The 10,923-nt window shown below is 43.1% G+C and overlaps 1 protein-coding gene across 1 annotated transcript in view; it reads right to left on the minus strand.

The window, feature by feature from the left end:
* DLEC1 (DLEC1 cilia and flagella associated protein) overlaps positions 1-10,923 on the minus strand; it is a 66,905-nt gene that overhangs the window by 39,929 nt on the left and 16,053 nt on the right. Inside the window, exons 3-6 of the mRNA XM_030930711.1 lie at positions 9,867-9,977; positions 7,293-7,492; positions 6,860-7,080; positions 5,741-5,819 (exon numbers count right to left, since the gene is read on the minus strand). Of these exons, the coding sequence (XP_030786571.1) occupies positions 5,741-5,819; positions 6,860-7,080; positions 7,293-7,492; positions 9,867-9,977 (611 nt within the window). The remainder of the gene's footprint in view (positions 1-5,740; positions 5,820-6,859; positions 7,081-7,292; positions 7,493-9,866; positions 9,978-10,923) is intronic.

Raw genomic sequence — 10,923 nt, forward strand, 5'->3', positions numbered from 1 at the left:
AATCTGGGCATCTTAAAATAAGAACAGGATAACAGCGATGTTCAGGGAACAAGAGAGGTAACTTTGAACTGGCCACCGGTGAGCCGGATGGAACAGAGCTGTATTTCTCCTCTTTCATAAGCAAATAGGAGAAATATCGCTGAATTCTTTTTCTCAGCAAGGAATATCCCTGAGAAAGAGAATGCGCCCTGAAGGTAGGCTTATAGACGGCCCCTTTTAAGGTGTCCAGTCTTTTATGGTCAAAGCCGAAGGGATGAAATCAGCCTGGGTCTCCTGTAGCGCTCCCAGGCTTATTAGGACGAGGAAAATTCCCACCTAATTCTGGTCATACAGGTAATCTGCTCTCAAACCCTGTTTCCTGATAAGATGTTATCAATGACAATGCGTGCTGAAACTTCATTAGCAATCTTAATTTCACCTCACCTGGTGGTCCTGTGATCTCACCCTGCCTCCATTTGCTTTGTGATATTTTATTACCTTATGAAGTATGTGATCTCTGTGACCCACATCCTATTCATGCACTCCCTCCCCTTTTGAAAATCGCTAATAAACCTTGCTGGTTTTACGACTCTGGGAACATCACGGATCCTGCCGACATGTGATGTCTGCCCTGGACACCCAGCTTTAAATTTCTCTCTCTTGTGCTCTTTCCCTTTATTTCTCAACCCAGTCGAGACACTTAGGAAATAGAAAAGAACCCATGTGAAACATCGGGAGCGGGTTCTCCCAATAGTACACATCTTTTGTTAATGTTTTGTGACATGTTACACTAGAAAACAATGTATAAATTATAACATGACAGAAGCCACGTTTCCATCAGCCAGCTTAAGAAATAAAATATTGCCGGGCGCGGTGGCTCAAGCCTGTAATCCCAGCACTTTGGGAGGCCGAGATGGACGGATCACGAGGTCAGGAGATCAAGACCATCCTGGCTAACACGGTGAAACCCCGTCTCTACAAAAAATACAAAAAACTAGCCCGGCGAGGTGGCGGGCACCTGTAGTCCCAGCTACTTGGGAGGCTGAGGCAGGAGAATGGCGTAAACCCGGGAGGCGGAGCTTGCAGTGAGCTGAGATGCCGCCACTGCACTCCAGCCCGGGTGAGAGCGAGACTCCGTCTCAAAAAAAAAAAGAAATAAAATATTACAGATAAAGTTGAAATCCTCTACCAGCGCCCCCCCGCCAGATAAAAATTGACATAAATATGAAGTATGTCTTCGTATTTTTATTTACAGGTTTGAATCCTAAATCAGCATTTACATCAATTTTTGGCCAACACTACATATTACACTAATCCACCTGTGAAGCAGCTGGTGGGAACTAGGGTGTGAGCACCATGGGATGGTATCGTCACAATCACCAAGGCTTTCACTAGTGGTCAACTGAAATGAGGAGCAGGTGGAAGGCCAGGCAGTGAAACATGGTAGCTGTGGTGGCTGCAAGGTTTGGGACAGTGATCATTATAAGGATTGTGGCATGGGCTGGCTTTCCTTAACTGCACTGGAAGCTTTGGAGGAAAAAAAAATAATAGGCTTAGGAAAGCCAACTGCCAACTCAAGGCCTGCTGTGAAGACATTCCTTGCATTCCTGGGTTTCAAATTGACTGTGTGTGTGTGTGTGTGTGTGTGTGTGTGTGTGTGTGTGTGTGTGTGTGTTGTTCCTTACTGTTTGGTTTGGTTTGCTGTTTTTTACCCAGTATTTCTGCACCTATGTTCTTAAGCAAGACTGTTATATGTTTTTATTTGGTGTCAAGGTAATTAGGCTTATTACCTAATAATGATGGTACATTCCCTCTTTTTCTAGTCTCTGAAACAGTTTCATAAATAGAGAATAGCTTGAATGTTTCATAGTCTGTACCCGCAAAATGATCTGGGCCTGGTGTTTCTTTTGGTGGAAAGTTTTTTGGTTTTTTAAGTTGTTTTCTTCTAAGTTGGACAGCCACGTGGTTTAAAGAGTCAGAGTTTGACAAGGTTTTGAAAATAGAAATACTGCCCTCTTCCCCTGGCCCCACCCTGCCATTTCCCACTCCCCAAAGATAAACACTTTTTCCTCCTTTAGCTGATTATTTTGGTATTTATTTCCATGTCTCCAAATAGTATACTACTTTTGTTCAGTTTTAGGTATTAGTTATGGATGGAGGATATGGATAGTCTCTCTTCCCTCTCCCATATCTGACTCACCATATGACACGCCCTTCCTATCCCCCATCTTTCCAATATAGTTATATCATACTACTGGTTAGATTAGTAATTCATGTTATATTCAAGTTACTAAGTAATGCTATTCACAGTTGAGCACGAGGTCATTCCTTTCCCTGCCTTGTACAATTTTTGGTTTTCCTGGAGTAAATAATCAACTAATTATTTTGTTTGCTTTGTACTTACCAATAAGTCAATCCTTCTCCACCACCCTACGAATATCTCCCCCAAATATCCAGATGTATCAGGGACTCTTCCCAACGTCATCTCCATAAATCAACCTCTCCTAGAGCCTTCTGGCCTCTTCTAATCTGGGCTAGTTGTCCACTACACCTACTGCTATCATATAGGATAACTCCTGTAGCAGTTTTAAGACACATCCATAAGTTCTTTGACACTGTTCTCATTAGAGATGAAGTCTAGGCTGGACACTGGTTCCCACCTGTAATCCTAGCACTTTAGGAGGCTGAGGCAGGTGGATTGCTTGAGCTCAGGAATTTGAGACCACCTGGGCAACATAGCAAAAACCCTTCTGTACAAAATATACAAAAATTAGCCAGGTGTGGTGGCATGCACCTGTAGCCCCAGCTTCTCGGGAGGCTGAGTTGGGAGGAGTTGCTTGAGCCCAGGAGGCAGACGTTGCAGTGAGCCAAGATCATGCCACTGCACTCCAGCCTGGGCAACAGCCAGACCTTATTTCAAAAAAAAAAAGAAAAAGAAAAAGGTTTAAAAAAAAAGAGATGAAGTCTACATATCTTCCCTTGAATCTGGACCAACCTTAGTGACTTGTTTGTAATCTACGGCATGCAAAGAATGTAGTGCTGTGCAACTTACAAAATTAGGTCATAAAATGTGATGCAATCTCCTTCTTGCTTGCTAGGATACTCACTTAGAAGTACAGATCCTTGGCCAGGTACAATGGCTCACGCCTGTAATCCCAGGACTTTGGGAGCCTGAGGCAGGTGAATCATCTGAAGTCAGAAGTTCAACACCAGCCTGGCCAACTTGGCAAAACCCTCTCTCTATCAAAAATATAAAAAATTAGGCAGGCGTGGTGGTGCGTACCTGTAATCCCAGCTACTCAGGAGGCTGAAGTGGGAGAATTGCTTGAACCCAAGAGGCAGAGGTTGCAGTAAGCCAAGATCCTGCAACTGTACTCCAGCCTGGGCCACAGAGCAAGATTCCATCTTGGAAAAAAAAAAAAAAAGAAGAAGTGCAGATACTCACTTGCATTGTCATGTAAAAGTCTGATTAACCTGAGATTGCCATACTGTAAGGAAGCCCAGCCCACATAGAGAAGCTATGCGGTGTAGACAGATGTTCTGGTAGACAGCCTCAGCAGTCTATCTACAACAGCATCAGCAGCATCAACCCCAACTTTTATGTCACTCCTAAGCACTGACTCTCTCCAACAATGGCCTCAGACATTGTGGAACAAGCCATTCCCATTGTGCTCTGTCTGAATTTTTCACCCAAGGAATTTGTAAACATGATAAAATGATTGTTTTAAGTTGCTGAGCTTTGAGAAATTTTGCTTTGCAGCAATATTAACTGCAAAATCTCTTAAGTTATTAACCTGGAGATTTCCTTCACCTCTCCCCTATGTTGGATCTCTTGGTACCACATTCCATGCCTCTCTCTTCTTTGGTTTCCTCATTTCTACTAGAGAAGAATGTTCCCTGGGAGGCTCCTGAGAAAGGGTACGTGGGACATAAATTTTTAAGGACTGAAAATCTGTAATGTTTTTATCCTTACACTTTATAGTTTATGTGGGTAAATAACTGTTATGAACATCAAAGGGATGAGAAGTAGGCAAAGATCAGAGGAAAGACTGTTCCATGGCAGTCTATATCTACCTCATCTACAGCCTCAGGATCTCCAGGCTCTGAGCACAGGCATCTGCAAGCCCTGAAGAAGAATATCTTCCATATGTCCATAAGCAGCTCTCCCTTTTCCCTGTTCTACTCCCTGACATGATTTTAGCTCCCTTCCTCTGGGTGTTTGTCGGCTTCTACAACTGTCCTTAAAATGTGATGGCCAGACACAGAAGTCCCAGACACAGAAGTACAAAAGACAACACATTACTGTTAAGTCCATGGAGTAAGCAAAATGCTTCCTCTAATGTTCAGCATGTAGAGCTACCATATTGGTCTGCTTTTTGCCATGAGTGGTTGAGACATTCCTAAAGAATTATGGATATGCAAGTGTTCTTTAAACTGTAAAGTGCAATCCGTGTGTGTGTGAAGGGATTGTTATCATTAGGCCTAGTTGTCTTTGCACCTGGAGCAGAGTTGGCGACTGCTAAGCTTGGTCTCCACCTGATTCCCCAAGATGGTGGGAGGCTTTTAAAAGAAAGAAGCTGGGAAAAAGGAACGCAGAAAGTCTCTGCTCTTGCAGGCATTACTGGATACACTGTTAAGATGTAGAGGACAGTAAGAAGGAAAGGGGGTTCAAATATGTATACGTATTTGCTTATGGCTCAAAAAGAAACAATGGAAGAACACAAACTAATAGAAATAGTTACCTATAGCTATCAGGAGAGTGTAAAAGAGAGGAGGCGATAGGAATCAAAGTTAGAGGGAAATTTTGTTTCTGTTTTTTAAATGGAAAATCAAGCTAATAAATGTAAATGGAATAATAAAATTAGAAATTACCATTTTGTAAGCCCTTTGGCAGTCATCTAGACTGTTAACTATTAAGTGCAAGTTTGATAAGAACTTTATAGGGAATGAATCAGACTTTCAACACCTGATGCCATTCATAACTGACCATGGGAAACCCAGATCCCACGTGTCCTCCTAATGGAATGCAATAAGAAATACACAGTACCATCAAAGAAGTATTCTTGTCAAAAAAGAGGAAAAGTGGAACTTGAATCTCATTAAATCTCTATATATAGTGACCAGTTTGTGGAAAATATAGAAGATAAAAGAACACGTGTAATGTCACCACAATAATGCAATTAGCCAAATCCAGGGTGTATGGAATTGCAGTTTCTTCAACAAATAAATGGCATTTTTAAAAAGCAGGAGGTGGGAGAGGAATTATTATCAACTAAAGGAGAATTAAGAGATACTTTAATCAAATGCAATGTTTAGATTTCTGATGCAAAGAAACCAAATATAAATTGACTTTTTTTAAAAACAAATGAAGATCAGACATAGATGGGTATTAGTTGATATTAAGGAATCATTATTAATATGGCTGAGGGTGACAGTGGTACTATGGTTACCTTTTAAAACGCTTATCTGTCAGAGATACTAATTGATGTATTAACTGAAGAATGACGTGATATCATATTTTCCTTACATGACTCCAGCACATACATGTGCATATAGATGCACACATGAAGAGGTTGTAGGAGTAATAGATAAAACCACATTGGCAAAATGTAGATAACTGTTGAAGCTGTATGTTGGGCACATGAGGAGTCGTTAGAGTCTTTTCCCTAGTTTTGTGTACAGTTGAAAATTGCCATAATAAAGACTTTTTAAAAATAAGAAAGCAGATGGGGTGGGAGCTGTAAAGAAACAAGATGTCTACCTCATAAACTGGACCAACTTCATAATCTGTGAAAAACCCAATTGGTGGCTTAGCTAGAAACACTGGAGTATCAGCACAACTGTGGGATGAAAAAAGAGGGGGAGAAAGGCTGTTAGTTTCATCCATACAATGAAATAGTAGGCAGTGACTGATTAATGTAAAAATAAATACATAAAGGTCATCAAAGGTATTCACAATATGCCATCTGTTGGGGTTTTCTTGGATCTTATTGTTAATCCAGGTTATAAAATAATTTTACAGTATGATCCAATCTTTATGAAGACATATTTCATTTTCAATATGCACAGGAAAAACGCTACATGTTTAAACACTAATAGGTAAGTGGGTTTTTAATGTAGGTATCTCAAATATTAGTCTTCTCTAATCTTTTCCTCTTCTCTCCCCTCCCCTCCCCTCCCTTCCCCTCCCCTCCTCTCCTCTCCTCTCTCCTCTTCTCTTCCTGACGAGGTCTCACTCTGTCACCTAGGCTGGAGTACAGTGGCACAATCCTGGCTCACTGCAGCTTCTACATCCCTTTGCTCAGGTGATCCTCCCACTTCCGCCTCCCAAGTGGCTGGGATCACAGGTGCATACCACCACACCCAGCTAGTTTTTGTATCTAATTTTCCTTAATAAAAAAAAATTACTTGTCTAATAAAGAAATGTTAATAGTTTTAGGCTTATTAAAATTATGAACCCATGAAGCAACTCATTACTTTCATAAGGACAATTACTTATATATAGGCAAAGGCACTCTTAAAGAAAAATCAGTTTACACTAATTATTTATAATTAATCAAATTTCAAAGGCTGTTATTATTCAAGACCTATGCCTCTAATGGGATTGCTTCCATTTGACCCAGATTGCTCCAATGTAAATAAAAGGCCAACACCCACCCCTATTTCTCAAGACCCCTGGCAGGTCAGAAAAGCATAAAACCAGGACTCTGGGGAAGGTCCAAAGGCCACACCTGTAGGTGACCCTGCAGCCCTGCTCTGTTCTGATACTGCTATTCTGCCTCGAAAGTCTAGGGACCTCTACAGCCAGACCAAACAGAGGACCATCTAGGTTAACTCTAAAGGGTCAGGTTTTCTGAGAGTTCAAGTCAGGGAAAGATACCTCTGTTCTGGCTCTGTACTCTGGAATTCTCCTCTCCGTGCTGGCTTCTTTGGAGGAAAAACAAGAGACTTGCCTCCATATGGAGTATTAGGAGGAAAAAAACGGGGGTTTTTTAGGAAGTGGTTCCGACTCTCCATTCTGGCAAGCAGAAGTCGATCTAGTTCTCTCTGTGGCACACGTAAGTGGTTCATCCAGTTTTTATTCTTTGGTTGACTTGTTTTCTTTGAAACATACAAAAGCATACAGTCAATGACAGGCAAAGGAACTGTGCATGTTGACATCTTGACCAACTGCATGACCCATAGATGGCCAACAGAAGCTCTACTCTATTTCGCGATGGATTCATCACAGCTTCTCATGTCATCTGAATGCCTGCCCCTTCACTGCCTCTCTGTCCCCCCAAACATTGCTGTGCACAGGCTTCCAAATTTACCTTGAGAGGTTCTCTGGTCCTTTGTTTGGCCTTAGGAGTTAAATTCCACGTCAGGCTGTCCACAGTGTGATCTAACTCATCTTCGAACTCAGCAAGCTTCTTCCTGCATGAATCTTCAAGCTTCTTGTTTAGCTCTTTCTTTGGGACGGAACGCTTCTCACAGCTAAATGTCAGTTTGGAATATCCAGGTAGGGAGATGCCTACAGCATCAAGGAAACAAATTGAATTACTGTAGCAAGGTGAGGAGGTGGGCATTCCTAAGATGACAAAATAAAACCACCAAAACCACAGTTAGCTTGATCTTTCTCTAAACTTTCACATTTACCACACTAGCTATAATTGCTCTTCAACATATGAATTACTCCTGGAACTTATTCTATGTATTCAAAATGGCCGGGCATGGTGGCTCACACCTATCATCCCAGCACTTTGGGAGGCCAAGGTGGGAGCATCACTTGAGCCCAGGAGTTGATACCAGACTTGGCAACACAGTGAGAGTGAGACCCCATCTCTACCAAAAATAAATTGAAAAATGTGTTGGGTATGGTAGTGCATGCCTGTGGCCCCACATGCTCAGGAGGCTGAGTGGGGAGAATTACTTCAGCCCAGGAGGCCAAGGCTGCAGTGAGTTAAGGTTGCGTTCTGCACTCCAGCCTGGGCAACAAAGCAAGACTCGGTCTCAAAAACAAACAAACAAACAACAACAAAAGTTAGGACTAGAGTGTTAGAATATTTTCCAACATGGTCAAAGAACATGAGTAGACCACTGTCACACACACATGCATGTACACACACCCCACATATGAGCATGCTTTCTGAAGAGCTCACATGTACCCACACCCCATACATGAGCTTTCTGAAGAGCCCACAGAAGGAATGAAAGTTTGTATGAGCTTTTTACACCCTTAAGATCATCCCCCGCCCCCTGGCTGAGCGCAGTGGCTCATGCCTGTAATCCTGGCAATTTGGGAGGCTGAGGCAGGTGGATCATTTGAGGTCAGGAGTTCAAAACCAGCCTGGCCAACATGGTGAAACCCTGTCTCTACTAAAAATACAAAAAAAATTATCCAGGCATGATGGAGGGCACCTGTAATCCCAGTTACTCAGGAGGCTGAGGCTGTGGCTGAGGCAGGAGAATTGCTTGAACCCAGAAGGCAGAGGTTGCAGTAGATCATGCCACTATACTCAAGCCTGGGTGATGGAGCAAGACTCCGTCTCAAGACAAAAGAAAAAAAAAAAATCCCCCCAAAGGTTAAATGAGAACATTCATTGCTAGCAAGAATGCAATCAAATGGATACCATCATAAATCTCTTAGCACAATGCTTGGTTACTTCTCAATACGTGTTAGCCCTATTCTTACTGACCTGCATAAGATAGTGAGTTTCCAACTAACTTTAAAATCCTAAGTGGTGGCCAGGCACAGTGGCTCACGCCTGTAACCCAGCACTTTGGGAGGCCGAGGCAGGTGGATCACCTGAGGTCAGGAGTTCGAGACCAGCCTGACCAGTATGGAGAAACCCCATCTCTACTAAAAATACACAATTAGCTGGGCACAGTGGTGCATGCCTGTAATCCCAGCTACTTGGGAGGCTGAGGCAGGAGAATCGCTTGAACCTGGGAGATGGAGGTTGCGGTGAGCCGAGATCGTGCCATTGCACTCCAGCCTGGGCGACAAAAGCGAAACTCTGCCTCAAAAAAAAAAAAAAAAAAAAAAAAAAAAAAAAAAAACTAAGTGGCTTAGTACTCCATGACACTTGATTCTGCTACCTCTTTCTTGCCTTACTTCCCTACGCAGCTCAGACCATCAGTGGAACTCTCCCCAGGAGCACCCTCAATTTTCTAGATCCCAAGCCTCCCACCCCAAACACCTTCTCAGCCCCAGAAAATCAAACAGTCCCTCAACCGGAGTTGTGGGAGAGCTTGTCTTCTGAGCCCAGCATGCTAGGCAATCCTGATATCTGTCCACAGAATCCACATAGGGACTTCTCCCTATCCACGTGGGGACTCTTCCAAAAGTCTAACTCCCTGCTTAAGCCCACATCACAGCCTCCCACCCCACTCATTCTCAGAATATCTTGCCTCCCATATCACAGGTAACTGGCCCAATGTCACATACACGTGCATACCCTCTCTGCCTCTCTACCTAGCCTTCCCTATATTCTGAGAGGATGAGAAGCTGCACTCTTCATGCATGGGAAAACCCATAGGTCCATGTTCCAACTCATCAGGAACATGCTCCCTTGCTTATCTATGTCTTCAGTTTTTCCTTCTCTTGGTTTTTCAACTACAACTCCAAACACTTACATAACTCTTGGTGTTGGGCAGCAGATGTGGGCATCATAGTCCACATGGAGAAGACTGGGCTTCAGTCATACAGGCTGGGGAGCACTAGCGAGAAACTGGCATGCTCAGATGCTCAGATTTGACTTTCCCAACAGTCACCATCGAAATTAAAGAAAAGGAGGAAAAAACCTCTGAGCCAGGAAATGGCAGCAGAGGTGCCCAGTGTGGCCCTGCTACTGCAGAACTTCCCCCGAATGATATCAGAGGTGCTGAGAGCACAGAAGCATTACCTTTAGGTGCAGAGTGAAACGGCACTGTATCAGTGTAGTAATCTTCTGGGGAGATCAAACGATGTTTCTGTAGCAACTCGCTGTCTATACACCATCTGAAGACACTCTTCACTTCATAGAAGGGAAGGGGAGAACAAGGTGTTTCCAGACAGACTGACCTTGAAGAACCCACACCCAAACTGTCTTCATCCTCCAAATCTAAACTATCTAACGAAATTCCTTCTCAGAACCCTGTGGGAATGTTGAGATTTAAGAAGCTAATCAAGTATCTATCAGTCACTTACAAGAGGCCAGCCATTGGGCAAAGCTGTGTTGTATTATCTGAGCTAAAATACTGTTGCAGAGAAGTCTACAAGAAAATAGAATTATGAGAAATATGGTAGATTGAATAAATGGTCCCAATTCTTCATTCCTGTCTGTATCCAGGCCCTTGACTGTGTGACTCTGCAGTGCCTGCTACTAGAGATAGTGCACTTCTTCACCCCGACTGGCCATGTGATGTGCTTTGGCCAATGAGTTGTTGGCAAAGGCTTGAAATGCACTTGTGCAGCTGAGCCTTCCCTCTTGTGGCTTTGCCATCATTATGACAAGAGCTTCCCTGTCTCTTCATCTTAGACGCCAGAGGGAATCCAGAGCAGACCTGAGCCTGACCTACACAAGGAGACACGCCTAGCTGGACCCACAGCTTAGAGCCAGTCCAGCCAGCCAAGCCCAGCCAGCTCGGCCAATTCCCCACTGACCCGCAGACACAGGAGAGAGAAAATCTCAAGAGAGGGAAGGTGATAATTAACGTCTATGGGTGATGAGCCCAGAAACAGTAGCAAACACGTTATTTTTATAACATATAAATAACATTATTTATAAGTATTCCAAAGAATTAAAACTAGCAATGGCTACCTTTGGCAAGTGGACTGAGGTTGGAGAGGTGAGGTGGAAAAGGCTTTTTTAAAAATAGACTTTATTTTTTAGACCAGTTATAGGTTTGCAGCAAAATTGAGAGGAAGGTGCAAAGATTCCCCATATACCTCCTGCATGCACAAGGTTCCCCATTATCAAC

The sequence above is a fragment of the Rhinopithecus roxellana genome, chromosome 1, assembly GCF_007565055.1.
Source record: "Rhinopithecus roxellana isolate Shanxi Qingling chromosome 1, ASM756505v1, whole genome shotgun sequence".
NCBI classification, from domain to species: Eukaryota; Metazoa; Chordata; class Mammalia; order Primates; family Cercopithecidae; genus Rhinopithecus; species Rhinopithecus roxellana.